The sequence below is a fragment of the Thalia democratica genome, chromosome 7 (genome assembly GCF_965202585.1).
Source record: "Thalia democratica chromosome 7, ktThaDemo2.hap1.1, whole genome shotgun sequence".
NCBI classification, from domain to species: domain Eukaryota; kingdom Metazoa; phylum Chordata; class Thaliacea; order Salpida; family Salpidae; genus Thalia; species Thalia democratica.
Genome location: NC_139171.1, coordinates 54,445,683 through 54,472,858, shown reverse-complemented (window position 1 = coordinate 54,472,858; position 27,176 = coordinate 54,445,683). Strand labels below are relative to the sequence as shown.

General features: G+C 26.1%; 2 protein-coding genes across 2 annotated transcripts; both read left to right on the top strand.

Moving 5' to 3' along the window:
- The first annotated feature begins 21,030 nt into the window (after nt 1-21,030).
- LOC145841625 (histone H2B 1/2-like) lies at nt 21,031-21,390 on the top strand. Its single transcript, XM_082948980.1, has one exon. The coding sequence runs from the start codon at nt 21,031-21,033 to the stop codon at nt 21,388-21,390; it is 360 nt and encodes a 119-aa protein (XP_082805106.1).
- Nucleotides 21,391-26,636: 5,246 nt separating this feature from the next.
- On the top strand, nt 26,637-27,047 carry LOC145841624 (histone H3). The gene has a single exon (XM_082948979.1). The coding sequence runs from the start codon at nt 26,637-26,639 to the stop codon at nt 27,045-27,047; it is 411 nt and encodes a 136-aa protein (XP_082805105.1).
- Nucleotides 27,048-27,176: the final 129 nt, after the last annotated feature.

Here is a 27,176-nt window from a genome sequence, read left to right as displayed (position 1 = left end):
TTTTAGGTTTTAGTAGCTATTGTTGTGAATTTGAATTCAAAAACTTGTTGTATATGTTATATGAAGGAAAGTAAGTAGTATTGTAAGATAAATTTTTATTTCTTATAAATTTCCGTATACATGTAGTACATTTTCATGTCTATGCGTTCCAAAAGTATAATTTTGTTACAGCTAGTACGATAAAGTTCAATACTTAAAAGATTTAAAAGAACTGAAAGACTGTGTATACGACATTTAAAAACAGAGTTTATATTCAACAAACAAATATTTAAATTCTTTGAGAAAAATTGGATATTTTTTATTTTTGTTGAGTGTTTTAGTAGTCATGATATTGACTAGTTTAGTAGTATGTGCTTTATACACAATACTTATCAACACGTATTTCTGCTACCAGCTTACCTTATGTACATTTTACTATTGACAAGTTATAGATTGAAAAAGTATTAAAGTGTTTTAAACTACTTTGAATTCAAAATAAATATATAAAGTACTTTTCTTTGTAAAAACCAGGTGATTACAGTAATGAATTAATTGATCAAAAGTTCTGGATCGGATTAAAACTGAATGCTGATTTAAAAACCGGTTTCGAATAATGAAACAAAGTGGAACATATCAACTGAGTAAGATTGTTATAATTTGTGTTTTTACGTTTTTTTTTAATAAATATCTAAATTTAATTACATTTTGAACGAGAGTTTCTGTAAAAAAATATTTTTAAATTTATTAGTAAAACAAAACAGTTTAAAAAATTTGAAATGGTAACAAAGAATCAGACCACATTACTTTTGTATTGTAACCTTATAAAGCTAAAATGTCTTTAAATTACATTTTATGCATATTTTTTTGTTCCAATTGAGTTAATCATTTTAAAAATGATAAAAATCAAATTTAAATTTTCTACATTGTCACCAAACAAAACACCTGTAGAAACTTTATTTGATAATCATCATTTTGTTGCACTTTAAATATCGTTTTAGAGGATTTATTTGAGTGCACAACAGGTGTTTTGGTGTAATTTTTATCTTTTGAAAGTTAAGCAAACTTTGGCTTGATAATACTAAATTGAAATGACACTACTAAGCAAAAGCTTTTACAGTAACTTTTTGCATCTTTACGCACTCGTGACGTTACGCACTCTCGTTTAGTTACGCATTTTAATTTCTAAAAATTTAAAAGTACAGATTTTTTTTTAATATTGCACAAATTAGGTTTATTGTGTATTTTTTATTTAAAATATTTTTTTAAATGCTAACTCACTTATCTATATCTTTAGACTTCGTAAACTTATGTTCCTTGACTAATTGATAAACATTTAGTTATACCTCATATATCAGAAATTTTGTTAACAATAAAAGATTAAATTAAAATTCTATTAGAAATATGACTGTGTTAAATAATGAAAGTATAATGAAATAATGAGAGTTTAAAACACAAATAAATAATACAGCACTCTTGCCCTATATATGAATAAAAATCTAAAAAAGAAATAAAATGAAACTTCCTAGCAAAAAGTAGCAGAGATACTTAATAAATATACAGCTTAGACTTAACACAAATCTCAATTGTTTTTTTTAGTAAACATATCACTAACTTTCATTTGACGTTTTTTTATAGTTAAATTTCTTTTTTTATATTACTTTCTTTGCACAGCAATTTTTCTACAAGTATTATTATTTTATATAAATTTAAATCATTTTTTTAATACATGTATAGTTTTATCTTTTGTTTTCATATTTATAAATAAAGCAAATAAATTGTTAAAAGTGGGAAAGTCCCAGTCTGATTTTAACCTGAAGCAATATCAAAAACAGCCATTTTAGTAAGTATATTTGGTATCTCTCGTATCTTTACGATCTCTCGTATCTTTACACATTTTTTCTGTGGACACAATGTGCATAAATAAGCGAGAGGTTACTTTATTTAAAATTTTACAAGTTGTAAGCTAGTGAAATGTGTCGTAAAAAGAAAAAGTTGAAAGGATGCTGAAATAATATAAAATAGTAAAACCCGAAAATAATATTATAAACTTATTTTTGTCAGTATAGATGATTTCAACCCGGGCGAACCCAACAGAATTTATCAAAGATGTGTAGATTTTGGCATTATGCCCTCTACAGATTTAATTTCAGATGAAATACCTTCAACTGCGATGCTCCTGTTAGATTTATTTGTCAGAATAATGGTAAGTTTATTATTTTTCATTGATTTTTTCAAAGTTCACAAGTTTTTTTTTGGTTTTATAGGTTTTAAGTAACTTTTATTTTAACACAGTTAAATTAAAATTAGCGTTTTGTACTATTTAAACAAATGACTTGAAAAAAAAAAGTTATGATAGATTGCAGATGTAATCAACAATATACATTCTTAGTTTTTAAAAATTGTTCAATAATAAGAAGCAGCATGAAGTAACAGTGTTTTTTGTAAAAATCTAAAAAGTTTTGTGTCACATAAAAAGTATTACAGACTAGTAAGGTTAGTTAGTCGAAATCAAAAAACTATTTCAAAAGTTTATAAATATTTGATTCAAGGTTAATTCACGTTTTATTCTAAACAAAATATAAAAAGTTATTTTCACAAAAAAATAGTTTGTTGTAAAATTTTTTAAGTAAATTTCAACCAAAGTAAAGCAGGACTTCTAGTAGTTTTATTTTAACTATTAAAAGTAATTTTTTTATAAATTTCAAACTTATCATAGTATGCGTCTTTACAAACTTTTACTTAGATTACTTAGTTTTTAACATTTATTAATTTACTATAGTTATGTTTAAATAACATATTTTTAAACAACTTTGTGAATATTTTTTACTTTTTTAACAAAAAAAACGAAAAAAACAAAAAAATCAAAATTTTAGCTGTTGCAAATGTGAGTCGACAAATAGTATTAATTTTACAAATTATTTTATTAATTATAACAAACTTTACAATAAACAAACGAAAAAGCAAAACTGAAGTCGATCTGCTATCAGAAACAGTTAACGAAGTTTTAGAAGTACCATTTGAAGTATTTACAAAAACTTCAGCAGTTGATCTGAATAAAAGCTTGTTTTCAGTTGAAAATTTACTTCAAAACTACGATTTTAAGACGTTTGTATTAAACTTTAGTAGAATTTTTTAATGAAAAACATTCTTAAGTAATAAAGTCCTAACTTTAATTTAAACTTAACAATTATAAAGTCATATAAAAAATTAAACTTAATTAAATACATTTTTAAAGTTTTAAAGTTGCAATTTTTTTAATCTCATCTTGCAGAACCACTTAAAATCGACATGCAGAACATTAAACTAGAAGCAAAAAAGATCCTTAAAAATGCTACAAAAGACATTATAGTTGGAGAGGAAAGATTAAAGACAAACAAATCTTCATCAGCCACATTAAATATAATCTTCTAAAAGAAATAGCAGATAAAACCAAATCTAAAATTAACTTATCTGCAATATTGTATAGAAAACCCGATGCTTATGTTGCTGCTCAAAGTTATAAAGGAAATGTTAAAACAAGTTTTGGAACAGTAAAAATTATCGTAGTGTAGTTATGTCACAAGTTATATCTGTAAGTGTTGGTGGTCGGCATATACAAAATCTTAAATCTCCTTTAACCATCGACAACACAATTAAAGAGATGAAAAATTTTAGTTTATCATCAGTTGACAGCAGTTATTCAAACGTAAGTGATATTGTTAAAAGCAATCCAGGGTTTCACAGAGAAGGAGAACTATTGTACAAAGTCACTGAAAAATGTGTTTTTTTGAACTTTGAAACTTCAACCTGGTCAACTAAAGGCTGTTGAACAACAAGTAATGAATTGAATAACTCTACAAGAAACATAAAATTTTCTTTTACTCATATGACGCATTTTGCTGTTACTCTAGTAAGTTCTACATATACAGATACTTTTAAAGTACCAAACATATCTGAATTTTATAAACTTAAAGTAATGCTGTGATCTCATTGTCCAAACAGTTATGTACTATGTTGCTTCAGAACTTTTACACTCTAACAGTATTGTACCCAACTTTGATTCTAAAAGCAAACTTATTAAGGTAGCAAACTTTAGAACTTGGAACAAGAATTTTTACCAGTTTATTTAACTGTTCTCTTTTACATTGGGATGTGGACTTCTATATTTAGCTTGATTATCACATTGTGTGTCAACCTTTACTTTGCGTGAGTTTTTGTATAAGTTGTTTTTAATTGGTTATAGTACTTTAAAACTTAAAATCAACTTTACTTTATTTAAAATTTTTAACAACTTTTAAACATTAGTTTTTGTAATGCTTTTTAATTTCAAATCTTATTTTATGAATTAGTAGTTTTTTCTAGTAAACTGCGTTCACAAATAACCCTACAAATCTTGATAAACATCTGCATTTGCTTACTTCTTCTTAACATTATATTTTTCATTGGGATATATAAAAAATAGAATGAAAAGGAATGTTTTACTACAACAATATTTTTACATTATTCTGTTCTTTGTTTATGGTCATGGTTGTTTGTTGAAGATTATGGTTTAAATAAGAGTTGCAAGAAAAAATTTCTTTGAAATTAATAAAACCTGGTAGTTTTAAAGAATAATACTTCACACAGTTTTTAATAACTACAAATATATTTTTTTTTTTGATTGTAAATTTAACAAACCTAGCTATACTATTAACTTTCTAAACTCTTAAAAGGCTTATGGAGTAGATAACAATTGCATGTGAAGTAGGTTAAAAGTTTTTACAGTCATTTTAAAATGTAGGTAAATAAATTTTTAACACAACTTTTTATATTAAATAAGTTGAATTTTTACTTATGGTATTTTCTAAATTATCTTTATATGCACATGAGATGCATCAGATACCTATTTACAAAACTTATTTTAGTTAATAAATTTACTCAGTTAATATACACTTTTATATGTGATAAGTTTACTCTGATATGCATTATTTTCGTAATTCAAACCAGATCTAAAACAAAATTAATGCGAACGTGGTTTTGCCTGTTCAGAACTTTGGTTTACGGATATACGTAACAATATCACATATGAATAACAACAAGTTTATGCTAATTGCGTCGATATTATGTTATGGTAAATTATGAATTTTAGCTAACATTTTTTGTATGGAACATGACTTATTGTCTAATTATTTATACATTTAAACTACTTATTAATTGTAAGCTTTTTGTGAGTAGATGACTGTTGTAAACACATTCAAAACAGGTGTACCATTTATAATAGTAGCATCAATAGCAGGATCTATGAATAAAAGTTTATATCAAAGTGAAAAATATTGTTGGTTGCACCCTGATGTTGTATATGACAGTGTTGTTATACCAGTGGCTATTATTTTATTTTTCAATTTAGTTGTATTTGCTATTATTGTGTACACTGTTACTTCCGGAAGTACGGTTATTACTTTATTTTATTTACATAAAGCTTGTTTAAGATATCTGTTTAGCTGTAATGAATCTTATACAGTTGTTAACTTTCTACAAGCTAAGTTGCTAAACTATTAAAAAACTTTTTTATATTTTACTTAACTCTAAAAATCTATCATCAACTAGCTCAACTAGCAGGAAAAAAAAAGATAGAACAGATTCTTAAAAATAGTGTCTTACTTGATATAAGAATTTCAATTTGTAATAAAATTCATTACGCTTCAACACAAAAATTTTAACTAACAGACATTTCAAGCTAATTTTACGATGAAGGAGCTAAAAGTTAATTTTAAAAGGGCAATTATGATGATTTCAGTTACGTTTATTCCCTAGATGTTTTGGTACTTTATGTTGTTGTCAAGAGATAGAAGCCATAAAGAAATTTTTGCTATCTTTTTTACCTTGATTAAAATTTTCCAGGTTTTAAAATTGAATATTAGGTTAAACTTAAAACAAATAAATCACTACTTTTATTTAAGTGAAATTCAGTTGAAACTTTTTAAGTAGGTTTGGGCTTTAAAAAACAATAAAAATAATTTAACTATGTGATGTATGAAACTTTTACCAATGTTTTTGAATGTAAAACACACCAATTAACAAACAGTTTATAGTCTAATGAACATAACTAAATAATAAACCACTAAAAACAAAACCTTTAAAAAAAACTTACAGGGGGTCATAGTATTTTTTCTCTACGTAGTTTTGCAAGAAAATATACAAAAGATGATAAAAGATAAGTTTAAACATTCAATAGAGCCAATTTATGCAAAATTCAAAAGCAGCCCGTTTGTCAGAGGAGTCAGAAAAAGTCTTGGTTTCAAAGTTAGTTTCATAGAATTGCAACCATTTTAACATTTCACAATCTTATAAGAAGATTGTTGCACAGTTAAGATTAATATCTGGTTTAAAGGTTATGTTTTATAATCTAAACTTTAAAACTTGTACTCTTTACTGTTAAACTAGCACTATGATTGAGCTTTGAAAAAAGAAATATAGAATTGTACGTCTTTTGTTGCTGGTGTAGCAAAAAAATCTTTACAAATTACTTACAACTTTCATCTGATAGAGGAACTTTTAAAAGAAACGATAAAGAAAAATGCAGAAAAAGATAAGAACGCAAGAAAATCGACTGTGGGTGACACAAAAATTAGCACAATGAGTTCTTCTGTAGATTATGGCACTCCTTCGAAAGTAAAAAGTTTTTATGCTGGTTATGGGACTACTTCGAAAGTAAAAAGTTCTTCTGTTGATCACGGGGTTTCTGCGAAAGATGGAAGCATGCAAAATGAATAAAATCGAGTGAGTTTGGTTTGTCAAGTTACGGTTTTTTTAAAAAGTACACTTTTGCACATAAATTATGTTAGCATATAGAGAATTTTTGAAGTTAGTTTTTATAACAATATTACTTTTATTTGTTCTATATAGATTAGTTTAAACAGTTTTTGATGTTTTGAACGTTTTATCAAAACTAATTTCAGTCTTAATAACCATATATGTATAACATACCAAAAACAGAACAGTAGTTTAGTTTTACGTATAGATCTTTCTAAAAGAACAAATGCCTTCATTAGACTGATTTTACAAACTTTTATTTTTTAACTTTTATAGTTAAACAAGTTCAATTGCTTAACTTTTCGAGCAACTATTCTCATAAGTACTTTATACATTTTGAAAATAAAAGCTAGGTTTGAAAATGAGAACAACAGATTCATATTTTAATGAAAAAAGTTTATATTAATAGAACAATAATTTAATGAAAGCCAACAAAAATCCATACAGACAATGGAAAAGATTAAGCTATAAAAATATTCTACTAAAAAATATAATTATAATAAAAAATTATTCAACCAATGAGTTTTATATATAACTTTCTTATATTTTGTGATTCTTAGAAATCAAATAAAAAGATCTAACTACTAGAAGAAAACTAATGAGTTTATTCTTTCGATATTTTATTTTACAAACTAAGTTTCGGTCAAAGACCTCGTCAGTGCTAAAATAAATCTTATTCAAATAGAATTTCTATTTGAAATAGATTTATAATATTTTCTTATGTTAAAGTTTTTTTATTGCTTAATAACATGACTAAAAAATTAATATAATTTAACTTTCATAAAAATTAATGATCTTGCTTTGTTCTTGAGCAGTTAAAATTGAAACATTGTTTTTGAAGTTAGTATTTCAACTTTTCCTCAATATTTTACTGCCAATTTTTTTTTAATAACAATAACTTTTAAACATTATACTCTTAAGTTTAAATACTAATTTATAGACAGTTTTTAAGATATTTCCAAAAAAGTTTATTAAAACTTTTAAGTTTAGTTATTTTACTTAAAACTATTTACTAAAACGAAAACTAATTACTAATTTGGTTATTATCTACTTATTTAAACTTTTAAGTTTGTTAAACGTTAAGTTTTGTCTGATTTTATAACTTTTTTCTTAACGTCGTTTATGGTTGTATTTGTATATCCAAATAAACCTTTTTTTGGCACAATATTTTATTAGTTATTACGACTTGTAACAAATTTTAATTTTCTTCTTTGCCCTTTTTATTTAGTACGTAATTTATTTAAACTTTTAGATGGTTTTGTTTCTTTATGGTATAATACTTTAAAATATACCGATACTTGTTTTAATTAAAAAAAAACTGTATTTGGAATGTTAAAATTTCAACTATAAATATTTTTGAGAGAAACTGTTTAAATTAATTTTTATATTTAGTTTAAGATTTAAGATTTTATGTTTATATTATATAAATTTGATTTAGAAAAATCTAACCTTACAAATATTTAAATACGAAAATTCAATGACAGAATGTCATATAAAATAACAATTTAATAATTATCCTTTCTCCTTAGATAAGAGAGTCTTCCAAAAATTATTATTTTTTGTTCAGTCAATCACTTCCATTATTTAAAGTTTGTCAAAAATCTTAAGTTAAATTACTATTAACGTAAACTTACTCTAGTTGTTAGATAAAATAGAAACTAACACAGTATTTAATAATATGATACTAAATTTCTATTTTAAAAGTAAATTCTTAAGCACTAAAAAAATCTAAAGGAAAATCACATAAAATGAAAAAAAAACAGGTTTAAAAAAAATAAAACAGTTGTTGAAACACATAAACTTTTAGAAAGAAGAATTAAACGCTTTTAGTTGAAGAAAAATTACATTTATTCAATTATTAACAGTTTAATCAAAAAATTTGAAACTAAAAAACTACCTGAAAGAGCACTTCTAAAAGTAAAATTCTTATTCAACTAAAGATAATTAAAATAGTAAAACAATTAAAAACAGTTTACGATTGAAATTTAAAAAGTTGTGGTTTTGGCATAGTCATCAAATAAATGTTTCTGTACATCAAAAACACACATAAAAAATCATAATCAAAAAACATATCTTTATCTGGAATATTATTTATTCAATTATTTTAGTATTATTATTGCAAGATAACTAAAAACAAATACGTTGTTATAATGTAATAAAAATATTATTCATGGCAAAAATAAAACTTGCGCATAAGTAATTTGACCAAATTATAAATTAGAAGTTCTTTTGAAAATTTAGTTTATGTACAAGTAAATTTTAATAAATTGTGAGACTTACTTTTTCCAATTTATAGTTTAATACTAAAAATGCTATAATTAATTTACAACAATAATTTTATAACAATAATTTAAACTTTTGACAAAAACTAACAACTTTTTGAATACTAATTGAAATATACAAAAAATATCTTAAATAAAGTAACAAAAAAAAATGTTTAAACACAGCTTATAAATATTTTAAATGTTTACAATGATGATTTAGTTAATAAATATTAAATACAAAGTAAATCAATTAAAGTTTTAAGCATCAAATTTTTCATGCTAAAATAATACAATTGCAATTAGAGTGTGTTGAAATACTAACAGTAATGGCAGCAATTTTGTCCGGAATTTTTAATCAAATTTTCCTTCTTTCTTTGTTGTTAGACGTCTTGATGCTAAAACATATTAAGAATTGTTAGTATTACACAAAAAAAAAATTAAATGTTATCATGACTTATTCTTGGAACTTTATGTAGATGTTTCTACTCAGTAATTACACAATTTAACTAAAACTATGCAATGAATTTATTACACATATTACACTACAAACTTATTTTGTAATACGCATCATTTAAGTTAACGTTTTATTTGTTTAGCTTATATTTATTTCCGTAAAGTTTAGTTAAATTGAATGAAGGATTACTAATATCGTTTCATTCATTCATAAATTTATAAATGCAAGTTTTCATTTCTAACTTATAACCAAAGCAGTTGAAACAATTCACACTAAACAGTAAGTAAAAATTATTAGTTTTTAGAACTGTACAAATTTTCTTTTTAATATTTTTTTAATGAACCACAGTTAGATAATTCAATATAGTTTAACAAAGTTCAAAAACTAAAAGACTTTCAAAATTTTCATTTTCAAATTCATAAACAAGAGTTTAACTTAAAATTTTGCTACTTAGCTACATTTATGTACATGGTAAGTTATATATGAAAATACAATTAATCAACTAGCAATATGTTTACATCTGTAATTACTATTAAAATGGGATAAAACATATAACGTTTATAAACCATACCATGCTAGATTTAAGTGTTAAATTAAAACAACAAAGATAATTGTTTCAACAACCTTAGCAAAGAAATAATTATATGAGTGTGCATTTTTTCACTGGAGAACAGCTTTTTTATATTTACTAAGATAAATTGAAAACAGTACTTATCAGAAGATAATATGTACAAACATATAAACAAATTTTGTAAACTAATATTTAAAGCTTTATATGTAAAATACTGCACAGCAGCTATGGAGCTAGAACAAATTTTCTGTTTGTGATTTTAAAAGAAGAAAAGAAAAAGCCTTTATGAACTAGCCTGAGTTTATTGATTACCTTAAAAACTTTTTGAGCCTCCGAACTGTATGCTTTAACCTTAAACTTTATATAGTCTTCTTTTTTTACTTTTTTATTAATTAACAAAATGACTGCAAATAAATACTTGTGCATTCTACACCTGGGTTTCCCAAACTCATTTTCATAATCGCTTAATTAGCAGAAATTAAAAAACAATTTTCCCTATTTGCTAGACATCGTCCCTATACTAGTTAATTTATTAACAATTTATTTTTTTGCTCCTTGATAAATAAAATTACCATTTTGAAAACCTCTGCTCTATATTTTAAAAAATATCATTTAAACACTACTTTATAAAAGCTTAAAAAGTCTAATAAAAAAGTGAAGATTTTAAAAGTGTATATACGAATTCAGAGCAATCAAGTTTGTTTTTATATAGTTTTACACCAATACTTACCTTTAAAATCTATTATAAACAACTATAACTGTTGGTTAAACAAATAAAAATTAAAAATTAATATAAAAGAAACACAAAGAAAATTATTTATTTTAGAAAACAACAAACTATAATAAGTTTGTAACACAAATTAATTCTTAACCTAAACTATTATTGCTATCATAGACAACATCATTGTTTTAAGCAACAATGATAATGATGAACAACAAAAATAGATTCAGCACTGTAGTAAAAAAAAAGTTTTATATTTAGTTTCATTTAATATATATACAAATAATTATTTTAAGTAAAGTTAGCTGAAAGCAGAACAGTTATGGGTTAGTTTAAATTAAATCCACAAATTCAACAAAAACTAAAAGAAATAACACAAGTTAATAAATCTACATAAAAGTTATAAAAAAAAACTATTTTTCTCCTTGAGTTTCTCAAAAATTAAACCAATCTAGTCTTAGTCAACCAATCTCATAAAATATTTTAAATAAACTAGTTAGATAAGTATTCTGAGTTTGTGGAATGTATGTTGTATGTCTTCAATTCCTAAAACATAATTTACTTAACTTTGAATAACTAAAGCAACGTCCTTATAGAAATATAGTTTAAAAGTACTATTTTAAGAAATTTGAAGCACTGCAAATTTGTTTAAGCTATCTGCGAAGTTGTAATAAAAATAATTGTTTTATTTATTATTATTAATATTGTAAGTTTATTGTCATACGAAGGACCCAGGCATCAAAATCTAGGCCACTTATACAGAAAGACATACAACAAAAAGACAAAAATAAACCAAAATTGTACATTAAAAATGAAAAAAAAACTGAGTTTAACTAATTAAAGTTTAAAATTAACATAAAAACACAAAATTTATTATTCCGGTGCTTCCGAAAAAAGAAAACAACAATATCCTACTCCAACTTCACCCGAACAAATGGTTTCACTCCAAAACTTGTTTCACTTTCATTCGAACAACTGGCTTCACATTATTTGAACAACTGGTTCAGCCTTCATTTGAGCAACTGGTTCAACTTTTATCCATACAACTTGTTTCACTTTTATTCGTATAACTAGAACCGCTTTTATCTGAACAACGTGTTTCACTTTTGTTAGGAGAGCCTGCTTCATATTTACTTTCAAATCTTTAATACTCAGATAACTCAGCGTTTGTTGGACTTTCGTAGTGGCTAATAAATGTTGAGAACACTGACCATAAACAAAACTTAAAAACCCAAGGCCCTAAGCACTTTAACAGGCCAATTAACTGTGTGTTAAGGAACAGGTTTTGTTATACACAGAGGAAAGGCGCCGCTAATAAAATAAAGCTATAGGTTAAACCAAATTAGACAAATACAACCAATGGTTAATGAAGAAATAACAAAAAAAAATTACATATGAATTTTGCTGACAAAATATTTATTTAAATCAAACTTTTTTAACCTTAACCGAAAATGCTCAACTTTTTTACAAGAAACTAATTCGTTTGGAAGCTTGTTCCATAATTCGACTGAACGATAAAAAAAAGAATTATGCCAAACATTATTGATGTTATGTCTGCATGTAAATTTTCTGTTGTTACCTCTCAGTAAATAAGTACATTTATGAGGTTCAAAAATAGACTGTAAATTAATTTTAGTTTCACTATTAATTACTTTGAAAAAAGTAATTAAGTCAAATTCAATCCTTTTATACTCTAAAGACTTAATACCAAGTTTTGAGAGTCTATCAAAATAAGATGTGTATGAAATGTTGCAACGGTTGAAGACTATTCTTGTATATTTTCTTTGAATGGATTCAAGATGGTTAATATCTTTCTTCAAGTATGGAGACCAAATTGGTGTGTTGTATTCTAACTTAGGACGAATGTAAACGAGATAAATTTTTTTAGAATGTTTATATCTGTAGACATATTAGTTTTTATTTAGGACATATTAGTTTTGAAAATATGTAAGAGATGTGGTAAAGTTTTGATGAAGTTGAGTTATTCTAAATATTTTTATACCGCTAAAGTAAAACATAAAAATGATAAAATCAAACAGTTTTACCAAAAAAAAACAAAATAATAGCAGCTCTAGTGTTTACAAGTAAGAAATTATTTAAATTTTTACTTAAAGACTAACTTAAACAAAATTATGTCTACATAAGTCGCTAAACAACAAAGGTATATAAACAACTTATGATAAATGAAAAAAAAAAATTTGAGCACTTTACTAAAAACATTAGGCATAAAATAATTTACTCTTTTGAATTAGTTAAAATAAATTAAAAATCAAGTAAAAAAAAACTATAATATCAAAAAGTATATGTGCTCGCCATACAAACATTTTGTACATACATTTGTAATATAAGAACACAACTGCATGTTACTTAAAAAATAAAATAAATAAAAATCAATCAAAACATAAAAAAAATAAAATCATTATAAAGAGATTTCTCACCAGCAAAACTGTTTACAACTACATAAATAAAACTGAATTAAACAAATTAAAAATATTAGGGGATTTTAATTATTTTAATTTTTAGAGACTTTTAAATTTTATAATCTTTATTGTTGGATTTAGTTAAAAAAATCTTTTTTTTTAAATCCAACAAAATTTTTTAAACATTAAAAATAAATTTTAAATAAACTTCTTTAAAATAAAATATTTTTGTCAAAAAAAAAGAAAGCGATTTTTTGTTAAATTGTTTCAACACAAGTCTAAATATTCAACAGATTAAATGAAATATTATTTATTGTTCAAGTGTAAAATAATTAATATTCTTTTTAAAAAGTACAAATTTAGTCAATGCATTTAAAAAAAATAAACTTACACATAACTGGTTATTTTTCACAAAGTTTCCCAGATTGAATGTAACAAAACTTGATAATACTAATGGAAGGCTTTATTTAAGTCTCAAGAATTCATTAAATCTAAATAAATAAATTCAAAAATTACTATGCACTGCCATTATTTTACTGTATAGACTTTCTAAATATCAAAATACTTTGAAATTTAATACCTGTTAATTAAGTTGTGATATTGGTGAAATTCTTACTTTAAAATTTAAATCAAAACTGCTAACAGTTTTTTATTTTAAAAATAATTATTAGAAAACATTTATATTTTGAGTATAATAGGTAACAATGTCTTGGAAGTAATAACAATTCTTAAACATAAAATCTTATAAAAAACAAATACTGTAGTAGTGAAAAGCCAAAGATATTTTGAAAAAAGTTATACAGTGTAAATATGGAAAATATTATCTCGTTTGCTAGGATTGTTTTTTTCTACTTTTATTTGAGTTTAGCCTAATACTTTTTCAGATTTTTTACACTTACTAAAACATGAAGTCTTAGAAAATATTTTAACCTATTAAGTAGTTTATTTTACTTGCTTTTCACTTTATTTCTTGAATTTCAAAATACTCTTTCTATTTGATTTACTACCATAAAATATGAAAGTATCACTGGAATTTAAATTAGTAACACTAAGTTTTATACCACATAAGTAAAATATGTTGTAATCAACAACCATAAGCTAGTTTAAGTAACAATATTTTGATAGTCTAAAACAAGTATCCCTTATAAAAGGTCTAATTAGTTTACAAACTAATTATAGCTTATTATTAATTTATTATTGTTATTGCTTTATAGCTTAACAACTTGGTCCAACTTAATTTTTAAGTATTGTCAAATTTTGTAGAGTGCTATATAAGATACCAATCACTTTTAAAGATATAAAAGGTTAGAGCTAGTTTTAAAGGTATAAGACGTCAGAGTTGGCAAGTTCAACAGGTACCTTATGGGAGGATCATACCAGAAATACAAAAAGAAAAACTTTATTTAAGAGTCTTTTTACCTTGCACAGTAAATCAATCTTCTTCAAACTTTCGCAAGCTCTTTTTAAAAACTTTTATTTGATTAAAAGTATATTTTACTTATTATTAACTTTTCTTATATTAAATTTTTTAATTATAAGAAAAAGTTCCTGTTTTTAAACAAAAAAAAATTTTTGGTGTTTTATCATATAAATTTTAATTATTCAAACAAATCTTTAATATTCAAAATAAAATACTATAAAGGAATACTTCCTCAAACTAAGGTATTTATCTCAAAAAACTTAGGAGAAGATAGATTTTTAGTGATTTTTATTTATACAGTTTTAATGTTTTCCTCCGTAAGGACCTTGACTTTAAAAGGTTACCTCAAAAATTAGTTTCAAAAAGGTGTAAAAAGCAACTTGTAGCTTAGATAAAACTTTATAAAGCAAAATAAAGTTAAATAAAATAAGTAACTCCACTTAAATTTCCATTATGTTCTTACATAATTAGTTTTACATTTTAATGTATGTTGCCTTAAAATACCAAGTATACATATATTTGATATCAACACTAATATGATACTGTAAAGCTACTTTAGATGTGTTTTCAAGTAAAATTAGGGAAACGGGTAAAAATTTGCAGCAAGGGTCATTTTTGCACAAGAGTAAAAAAACAAAAAAAAAAGAAAAAAAAACTAAAACATAAATTAATAAAAAACCATAAAAAAAAAAAAGTTACTGACCGAGGGTAAGGGTTAGAGTAACAGTGACAGTAAAGATTTGAAAAATATTAACTAATAAAAGTTATTAAAGAAAAAAAAAATGTAAATAAAAATAAATAAACTAATTTAAAAAAAAAAGCTACCGACAAAGAGTAAAAAAATAAACTAAATTAAAAACAAAATACCACATTCAAAATAGGTAACTACTTCAGCAACAAGGACCTGACGAATTGAAATCCAATGTGGTTTATGAATATAAATTCCCTAAGGATAAGAGCATCCAATATATTGGATTTACATCAAGATCACTGATAGAAAGAGTCAAAGAACATCTAAAAGGTAAAACAGCTGTATCTGACCACATTAGTAATTGTAACAATTGTAAAGATAGAAGAATAACTGTTAACAACTTAGATAATTTAAAAGAATGCAGAAACGAGTTTGAGACCATGATTAGTAATTAACATCATAATCCACTTTTGAACAAACAACTAACTAAAACCGGTATTATCCACACACTAAGAATTTTTGACTAGTTATGTATATTTTCCTTTTAACAACATGTAAAAACTTATGTAAACGGTAATTATACTGTAAATTTTAATTTTGTCATATAACTGATAGATTATTTAAGTTATTTTGTATATTTAGTTGTTTTAACACTAATTTTTAGTTACTTTGCATAGCTTTTTATTTGAAAATGAACTAATGAAAAGTCGAAACAGTGTCAAAATAATTTAATAAACTATAAATCTACAATGTGTATCTCTCTAAATTGGTATTTAAATTAAAAAAAAAAATCAACCTGTGCAAAATTGTCTGCTTGTGCAAAAGTGTCTTCATGCAAAAGTGACCCTTCTTGCAGAAGTGTCTTTGTGCAATTCTGTCCCCTTGTGCTAAAGTGACTTTGTGCAATTTCGTACGCTCGTGCAAATTTTACAGCTATCTAAATAAGATGATACAAATATTTTTTATCTTAATTATAGGTCTTAATATATAGTAGAAATTTTCTTATTTTTCATGTAAAACTAGTTTAAAATTTCAGATTTTTCGAGGTTTTCTTTTGCCTAAATTGTCAAACCTTATTATTGACATATGCAACAAATAAAGAATTTATACTAGAAAGAAATTTTCAATAAGTCTAAAATAGAGAAATAAAAGTTAGTTTATAAATATAATTTAAACAGTAAATTTTTAAAGAATTTTTCAAGAAATACTTTAAATATCAATCTCTTCAAAATCTCTTATAAGTTATTGGCCAGTAAACAGTAAATTTTTATAGAACAGAGAGCCAAAAAAAGTAGAGATATTTTTGACAAATATAAAGTAAGGCCGTTTTTTTTCTAACATAAATTAAGTGTTTATTGTAAACTTATTTTTGTTTAAATCCAAACTATTTGTTTTAATATTTTGAATGTTTCCAGTAATCTCTATTCTAAATTTCAATAGAATAGAATTACGAACAATCATTTAAAAGATGTAATATGTTTTGAGCTGTTTAAATAGATAATAATCAGAAAATTTAGCAAAAAAGCATAATTTACGTTCTTCAACCAATCGTTTTAAGCATTTTTGTTTAATATATTATGATGAAATATCAATCAGCTATTTCAATATATAAGTTAATATCAAGTTAACATCTTTTTGCGTCTAAGTTGTTAGAATTGTTTTAGTTTACTTTAAAAAAGTTTAGATACAAAAATTGTAAATAGAAACTTTAAGTCTTATCTATACACTTATTGTTAATGTAGAAAACAACTTGAAAAAGGAAATTATTTGTTAGATAAATTCAGTACGTTTGAAGCACTGGGCATAAACCACAATTCGCAGACAGACGGAGTAAGCTGTGGTCTTCATATCATTGAAGTATGAAGATAATCTGTTTATTAATAACTTTAATACGTTTTTGAGATATTTTATTTAATAATAATTAAGGCTGCAGAACAAATTGTATTTACATACCCATTTATTCTAACTAGAAGTCATCTATCTACCAAAGTATTTCTAAATTCTAGCAAAAGAATGGAAGTGGCAACTATGCTGATAAAGGAAGGAAGTAAAAAATTATTACTATAAATAACTACTAACTATATTTACTGAGTTTTAATAATACAATAAAGATTTCAAACCGTTCAAATAATGTATTAATTAATGTTTACTTATAGTCATAAACGCCAACCAGTACTACAGATACCTTCTGTATTATCCAAATAAAAAAAAACAATTTGATGATAAATTTGAATGGCTTGGCTCATTACTTTTCAGTGTTTTGTGAAAAAAAAATTTGTGTTACGTTTGATAAAATAAATATATAATTTATTTAGGTTATCTGTTTTTGATTCAATGTGACAACTGCTTCAAATGGTTTCATGCTATAGATTGATTTAAAACTATCTAAAGATCAGTTCAAGTTCTACAAACAAAAGGATAATTGTTGCCATTACATTTTACCACTTAAACACCAGTTGAAGCACTAAAAAACTTTCAATTATGCCTTTGTTTTTTCATTAATGTTTCGTTAAACAGTCGTTTAAACTTTTTATTTTTTTTATAAACCAGAACTTAATATGGAACTGGGAAAACAATTGTGGAGTAAAATTATTCTTGAATTATTGTAATAAAAACTCATTAAAGTTCTACCAAGTTTTTTTATACATTTTTATTATACATTTTTAATAGGCTAGCTAGCTTAATACTGTGGTCAAGTATGTAGTTTTAAAATAAAAATAATTTAAAATTACTATAAACAAAAGTTTAAAATAAAAAAGACCCTTCTTTTAAAACCTCTGAAGAAGAACCCTGTAAAGTTTTAGGATTCCAAATGAACTAGAAATTACCTTTTTATTGTCGTAAAGTGATATAACATTTCTGTGATATATCCGAATTTCTTAATGTAAAATATCACTGAAACTTCCTATCCATACTGAGCTTATAATTGTATGAAATTAACTAGCTTGTAAATTTAATTTCAATTGCGTTTATAAAATGACTTTTTATTGTTTTAAGAACTACAGACATATTTAACATTTTACTTTCAGGATGCTAGCTAGTGCTGAGCTACAAAAACCAATTGTTGGTTTAGAAACAAATTCTAAATTGTATAAACTTAAACCAATTGTTGGTTTAGAAACAAATTCTAAATTGTATAAACTTTTCAAAAAATAAACCGATTCTTAATTTTTCTTAATTTAATCTTTGGAATTTTTACTGACAAATCCTGAAGCTTTGCCAGTATTGCCTTAACTTTTAAAAATCAAGTTTTTATCAAGTAGGAAATGAAAAATGTTGTCTAAAAATAAGATTTTCAAAGTTCTTTGAATAATTCACAAATATTTAATCATTTGAACTAACAAAAGCTGACATTTTATTGCCAAAATTAAAATGACTTAGCCTGACATGTATTAACCCTTAAGTATTCAAACAGCTTTATTTATTTTTATAAACATATTGCCTACAAATTTTAAATATATTTTGATGTTTCTACAAGATTAATTTTTAATCTCAAGTTTTTTTTGATATAAATAAAAATATTTGGCACCCAAAACTAAGTATCATTTGATTTGTGCACTTTTTAAAAACTTTACTACATTTTTAAAATAACAATCTGAATGATGACAAAACTTATTTTTTAAATTTATGTATTCTACTTTTTGTTAGAAATGCAATTAAGAAACACTAACCATTATGTGATCTACCATTCAGTAAAACATCAATCCATAAAAAAGAAAATTCCATCATTCAATGTTCTTTATACATTTAAGTTACACTAACTTGATCAAATTAAGTGACTCAAGATTTTTTATGAAATTATTCTTTAAAATGAATAATTTGAGCTCTTTGACACAATATGCTGTTTCGTCAATAAACATTCTCTTCTTAGGTGCTAGTGAAGCATTTATTTTGTGTATTAGACAAAATATTGTTTTTAATTTATTCAATTATGCATCATTTCAAATTGTAAATTGATATTGTTTTTAAATGAGGTTCTAACACAACTTTTTATGGTAAAAAAAAGCATCAGTCTCAAACTCTACACCTTGCAACGCAATTTCTGGGGAAACGTTTATAGGTTTGTTTGATGAGTAGATTGAAAAACCTGAGTTATTTGCTGAGTTAAGAAGTAAATTATTATTTTTATGATATTTTTAATATTAATTGTTTTGATTTATATTTTATATGTTTAGGTAAAAGGGGTTAATATAATGGTATTAATTAAAAACAATTAATGCTGACTCAGCAAATGTGGCAGTTGTTTACAATTTTTTCAAGTTACCCTCTTATGTATAATAAAAAGTATTATTAGTATAGTAAAAAGTACTTCGTTTGTTAGCCAGTACAGTAGCTAAGTCCAACCTTTTATTTGAAACGAAATGAAAAATAAATAATTAAGTTAAAACATAAAAGCATTGTATAAACAAAAATTTAATTACTTTATTTATGTGCACAGACCATTTTCTTTACTGTTCAACAGTTTTTTGAGAACCATTGACCATTTTTATTTGAAGTTCTTTTTTATTGGACACATTAAAAGCTGATATATAATTATCAATTTATAAACTTTGAAATCAAGAAAAACAGTTCTTAAGACCGAATGATTGTTAGTTATATAGTTGTCAATTGTTGTGGTTTATAAAAAAAATATTTAAGATTTAATTAATTTTAGATTCATAAAATTTCAAAATAGCCAAGTAAACATAGAAAATTTACTATAAACCAAAAATGAAAGTTAAAACTCATTCTTACTTGCTTGTTACAAATAATGCAGGTTGTTATGATTAACAGTATACAATATAAGTAAACATATTATAATATATTACACTTTATTTTATCATTAAATGATAGCCTAGTTAATAAACAACTGTTCGAAAAAATTAGAAGTATGTGGGTTGTGGTGTATATAAGTAGTTACTTGAATAATTTTTATTACTTCTATCAGTTAAACCAGTTCTATAACAAATCAAATTTATGTTATAGAATATACCCTTTAGCTTTTCACAGTATAATAAATAATAATTATTAATACTGCTAATAAATTGAGGTTTTTAAGAAAGCTTAACTGTGATGGCCATTGAATGAAACTTTTAAAATAGAACGCTAAAATTTTTGTTTGTAGGTATTTTATAGATACTAATTTCTTTAAAATTTTAATAAGCGCTAAAGAAGGAGACTATTTTTAATCTATTTAAAACAAGAATGAATAAAAGTATTCTTTAAATGTTACTTATTAAATCTAAATAAACGGCTTAAATATTTTTGGTTTATTTTAAATTTTATAAAAAGGTAAAAAATTGTAAACCTTGTGCATTTTTAACTTGATTTTAAAACTTAAAAATACCCAAGGGCTACAATACATTAAATAGAGATTTATTTGTAGAGCTTTTTTATTAAGCATAAACTATACATTTTACAATGAAAAAAATAAAATAAATACAATTTTAATCTAAGAATATTATAAAGTAGTGACGTAACATAAACTTTAACATTTTTAGGGTAAAACTGAACAATACATAAACAGCTAAACTATAAGGGTGGTAGGTGGGGACGTGGTGGTTTAATCGATAGCGCCGCCAGTGGCCAAATAGTGATAAACGCAAACTGACTGTAAATCAATAAGGGGCAAAAATGTAAAATTTAAAAAACTTTCTCTTAAAATACGTCCGTAACGAAATTATAGAAAGTAAGAAATTGCTAATTTGCATAATTTTTCAGGATATAAACCGGCGCCGAGACTGAAGTTCACACATCATCATGACAGCAACCAAAGGCGCGAAGAAGTCAGTAGCCAAGACCGCTCCGGTCGACGGCAAGAAGAAGCGAAGGAGGAGGAACAAAGAAAGCTTTGGCATCTACGTGTACAAAGTTTTGAAGCAAGTGCACCCCGACACCGGAATCTCCAGCAAGGCAATGGGAATCATGAACTCTTTTGTCAACGACATCTTCGAGCGCATTGCAGCAGAGGCTTCACGTTTGGCTCATTACAACAAGAGGTCTACTGTTAGCAGCCGCGAAATCCAAACTGCTGTCAGGCTCTTACTCCCCGGCGAGTTGTCAAAGCACGCAGTTTCAGAAGGAACTAAAGCTGTTACCAAGTACACCAGCTCAAAATAAACGCTCAACAACCGGTCCTTTTCAGGACCACCATTAGAATAGAACCAGCTTTTGATATTTACTTAAAGTACAAGCTACAGTTAAGAATGTAAGCTTAGTAATAGTACAAATAAGTTCTTATTCGTGTAAATTAAAAACTCATACACTTGAATGAACAAACTATTTTTTGTTTCAAACACTTAATAAATTTGTAACTCGTTATATTGTAGAAAAAGCATTGCATTAGTCTTATTCACAAAACAGTAGTAGTACTTGTAATTAAATGAGGCTTAACTAAGTTGATTATGTTGTCCGTAAGATTTTTCATCTGAATACTTTTTGTACGTAACATTTTTTTTATTCGTTTGTTGAAGTTCTGTAAAAGCATTCAATAAATTACAAAACTTTTTAAACAGAAATTTATATCACTTATAACAAGCAAAAACTTAGTATTCATTTTAAGTTGTTGTTGATTATTATTAAAACAACCGAGCTTTAACTTTTTAAACGTTTTTCCTTCTTATCAATTTAATTGCAATTGAAGCCATGTAACACATTTTGAAAACATAAGAATGCATAAATGAATTAAAAGTGATTGTTCAAAACAAAAAATAATAAATGTCTTTTTCAAATTAAATATTCATTCTTTCAAAGTTAACTTCTGTTTACCTTGTTTAAGAAACATTTTCAATTCAAAACATAAACACATAAAACAAACCAGCTCATTATTGGTAAAACACAAAAAATTAACTGCTTATACTTTTTTAAGTAATTTATTATGCTAGTTTTCAAAGTAAAAGTTACTTGTTTTAATTAGAAATGAGACAAATTGATGACCTAAAACAACTCTAATAGTTTGCTTAAAGTCATGTTTCTACAAATCTAAAGTAATCAGGACCACCAATTGATTTGACCAGCTACTAATGTCGAGTAAAGAATGTCAAACAAGCTCTAGCTAAGCGACAAAAAAATGTACAAATTTATATCTACATTGTGCGTGTTGGTGAAAAGTAACAGTTAGTGTACTTCAATAACTTGTAAATAAATTTTCAAAACAGAATTTCTCTGTTTTTATTTCTACCAGTTAGTTACACTTACTTCAGTTTTTGTAGTTTTACTTTTCATTTTAAACTATTCTTGATAATGAGCTTAAACCGTAGAACATGTTTTTCTGCTTCACTACTATTTAAATGTTAGGTAAAAAAGTTTTTTCAATGGGCATCTTCTTGTTTAACGTGTTGTTTAAACAAAACTCACTCTGGTTCAATTAACTTTTTAGACTTGTTTATCAAACACTCAATAGATATTTGTGGTTAGTTTAATAAAAAAACAACGATACTAAATAAAAATTTATGCTTAAGTAAGACATTATAATAAATGAGAAGAAAACTTTACATTGATATTTAAAAATACTCAATGGTATTAATTTAACGGAGGTTTGATTGTCAAAAGTGTATTAGTCTTATTTATCAGAATGCAAATGAAACAGTACAAGGGTGTTTAAAAGTTGAACAATTAAACTAATGTAAACAACAGTGATTGTTTAAAACAAACATACTATTGAAATAATCTTTCTGTTTACAAAGCTCATACTTGTTTTGTTGAACTTTTTTTTCTGTGGCTATGCCAAATAACGACATGATTCAAAGGTAAAAAAAAGAACACTTTTTTACCATTTTTTGTAACTCTTTTTTAAACTATGTTTGAGACAACTCAAAACGACTATACTTGTTTGTTTTAAGCTATGTACTTTTTAAATTTAAAGGTTAGGTGGATCACCAATTAATTACACAAGCTACTATTGACTACTAGACTCAACAACACAAATGTACATACTTAATCAACTTTGTGGTGGTAAAGAATCATAAACCATTTCGTTCCAAACTATAAATCTATTATTTATTAAATACCTAGCTTGCTACAATTTCTCTACTTTACTTTTTTTGTGCAGCTGTTAAGAAGGGAACTCTAGCTAGATGCCCTAATCCTTACTTTATTGCTTACTATCACTGAATGCTTAGTGAAAAGCTTTAACTAACTTGAGTGTCCTTTTCGTAGGCTTTTTCCGTTTAATTTTCTTTTCAAAATAAAACTTATTCTTATTCATGCTTACTTTGTGGACATTTTTTTAATTCAATATTTCATTTTTTTTAGTTTATTAAAAAAAGCTGTGCCTACGTCATTGTAAAAACTAGTTATATTTTTCAATGAAAATAATACGCTTAAACAGAAATAGAAATAAAACTTTGACTTAACAACTGAAAACGTTTTAAGCTGTTAACAACAAACAATTTTTAATGTCCTTAAAAAAAAACTGTTCAATTACAACTGAAACATTCTTAACAATTCAAATCTGATATAACACATAAATGTAAACATGATCGATTGTTCAAAAGAAAGAGAACACTATTACCAGGTACACAATTTAACACAACAAATACTTTAATAAAATGATGAACTTGTACAATTAAATATTTAATTTTACTAAGCTTACATCTACTTGGTTGGTTTAAGGCTGCCTATCTTGTCATGCATACGAAATAAACCAAATGATTAGGTGAAACATGATACAAAGAAAAGAAGTAAAAAACTTGCTACCACTTATTTGTAACTCTTATGTACGCTATACATAAGAAAATTAAAATTACTGTAACTTGTTGCTTTAAGCTATGCAGTTTTTGTAAATCTAAAGAAGAAAAAAAATTTGGACAAAGCAAAAATAAAACTTTTTTAGCCTTCATTTTTTCACAGCTTATTATATGATAGTACAAGTTTCGTAATAGGCAAACATAAAGCTTTGAGTCAAGCAAAGACCTTGTTTTATATAATTTATAATTGAGTAAGATAATGAGATTTTCTTTCAAATCTGTATGTTGTTGCTACAACAGCTATGTTCTGAACGACATCCGAGAATAAAATGTAGCTTATCCTAAGTTGTGTTCTGAACTACATTAATAGTAAGTTAGTGATAACTAGTAACGAGTCAATGAAAGCAATTGTACAGAACTTTATGATTAATCTAGGTTGAGTAAACTAAGAAACTAGTTTTAGCAGTAAAGCAACTTAAACTGAATTAAACACATGTTTAACTTGGTAAACACTTCAATCGTAAACTTTAATAAACAGTACTGTTGTTGTTTCAAAATATGTGTCAAGAAAGTAATAAGTTGTTCTATGTTGTTTCGATTAACTTTAAATTTATGAGAAGTGACAAAACAAAGTTTGAAAAAAAAAAGCTTAATTGCATTATTTTTTAAAGATAATTTGAAAGCTTATGAGTTCTGATTGTAAACAAAGCTGTATTCAAACACTAACGTTTGTCAACCTTATTTCAAAAGCTTTTCTTTTCGATTTCTTTACTCGTTTTTATTTTGTTTACTACCCTTTGTATCTTAATACTGCTTAAAAAATAAACTAACCTCTTTTTTTACGTAAAATTTTTCGTCCAAAAAATATCAACTTTTGTTTAAGTTCATATTCAGTGCTAGTTTTCATAAGCTTTTTCGACTTATTTATTTCTTTGAATCTAATTGACTTTATTTTGTTTGAAAAATTTACAACCAAATCCATTTGTTCACTTTTATCAGCACACTTTGTTCGGTTGAAATCTGCAAAGAATAAGTTCTTAGTTTGATCAAGGTTTAAGTGTAACGAGCAAAATTGCATCGGTATTTTTTAAACTGTATAACAGCTTGAATCAGTTGTTTGAAATGCTAATTTAATGTTGAACTACCTTACTTGTTAAACTAGTTTTTCATATACACCGAAAAATTTTGTTTAAAAGTAGTTTATAATTTTCAAACAAGTATGATCATAGTTACTGTACGTTTTTGAAAGGTTGTTTGGAAAACATTGTTGTAAGGTAAGTTACTAGTATGTGCAACATAAAAAAAATAGTTTAATAAAAAAAAAAATTTTAATAAAAGTTTTGAGTATATTGCTTATGAGTATATTTTGAGTAATCATAACTAGTAAAGCTAAACAAAATGAACACTTTTATTTTTTGGAATTACTTTTAACACATTAGTTTAAAATGTGATTAACTTGAACACACTTGATAGAACTTACGATTTACAAAACTCCATGAAATCGAAATAATGAAACTTTGTTTAAGTTTGAGGTAAAAAAACCTTGTGCTTTGTTAAAATTTTATTACTTTAGGCGAGCGGCAAAGGAAAATTCAGTCGGAAGTGTGCAAACATGTTTTTTTTTCATTTATGTTTTTCTTAATATATTTAGAGGTGTGCTGTAAGATACAGGCTGTTATTTCTGGACTTTTCAAACTAATGTTTTAAAAAAAGTTACTTTCAGAACAAGTTAGATATGGTTTCTTTCTTACTGGAACTTTTTCAACATTCGTAATAAGACAACTAAGTTTTTATAAGCATATGTGTCTTAAACAAACGTGATAATGCTTGTATTAAGAAGTAAAAGGTACCTTGCAAAACATAACTGCTCAACAGTCAATTCGTCACAGTCAGTAACTCTTGCAAGTAAGGTTTTGGTCGCTTTAATTTTCATTCAACATGTCTACCACAGCAGTAGCAGCAGTACCAGCGCCAGCCGCAGCCAGGTCTTCCAAGAGACCAAGCGCCAAGAAGGCAGAGCACCCTACTTACAGGGAAATGATTAGCTCTGCCCTTGGAGCAATGAAGGAACGAAAAGGTACATCCCGCCAGAAGATACAAAAGTATATCGCGGACACCTACAAGCTTGACCTCACAGCTTCCAATTCTCACTTGAAGAGAGCACTTACCAGCGGCGTGACCAAAGGTGCTTTTCTCCAGACAACTGGAAAAGGCGCTTCTGGCTCGTTCAAGCTTGCTCCAATGCCAGCTGCTGGGCCCAAGAAGAGGACAAAAAAAGTAGCTAAAAAGCCAGCAGCAAAGAAGGCCGCAGTTAAAAAACCAAAAAAGAAGTGTGCTCCCAAGAAGGCTGCAAAAAAACCAGCAGCCAAAAAGCGACCTGCTAAAAAGTGCGCTCCTAAGAAGGCAGCATCTAAAAAAGCTGCAAGCAAGAAGAAGAAAGTAACCAAGAAGAAGCCGGCAGCCAAAAAAGCATCCAAGAAGAAGAGCTGCAAAAAATAAGTTGTTCTTTTACCCAAGGTCCTTTTTAGGACCACTCAAACAAAGTATAACGCAACTCAAAATGCATAAACAATGCTAAGTTGAAAATATGCAAATTAGACTACACAGCGGAATCGCTCGCGTCCGTGTCTATGCGAACAGTATATAAGCTGTCTTGCAACAAACAGATTTATCATCAAAATGGCTCGTACCAAGCAAACCGCTCGTAAGTCAACCGGAGGCAAGGCTCCAAGGAAACAGCTCGCCACCAAGGCCGCTCGCAAGAGCGCACCCGCTACCGGAGGTGTGAAGAAGCCTCATCGCTACAGGCCCGGCACAGTTGCTCTGAGAGAAATCAGACGCTACCAGAAGTCAACTGAGCTTCTTTTGCGCAAGTTGCCTTTCCAGCGTCTGGTACGTGAAATTGCTCAAGACTTCAAAACTGACTTGAGGTTCCAAAGCAGTGCCGTTATGGCTTTGCAAGAAGCAAGCGAGGCGTACCTCGTTGGTTTGTTCGAAGATACCAACCTTTGCGCGATCCACGCCAAGCGTGTGACAATCATGCCCAAAGACATCCAGCTCGCCAGGAGAATGCGTGGCGAAAGAGCTTAAGCGTTAGCTAAAACCGGTCCTTTTCAGGGCCACCTTAAAACTTTGATAGTGAGAAAAAGAAAGCAAACGAAAAGATGTAAGTTAAGAGACTTTTTTGAGTATGCAAATTAGTTTAGTAGTAACCGTACG

Coding starts and splice junctions, on each gene's coding strand:
- LOC145841625 (XM_082948980.1), top strand. CDS start 21,031: ATGACAGCAACCAAAGGCGCGAAGAAGTCAGTAGCCAAGACCGCTCCG.
- LOC145841624 (XM_082948979.1), top strand. CDS start 26,637: ATGGCTCGTACCAAGCAAACCGCTCGTAAGTCAACCGGAGGCAAGGCT.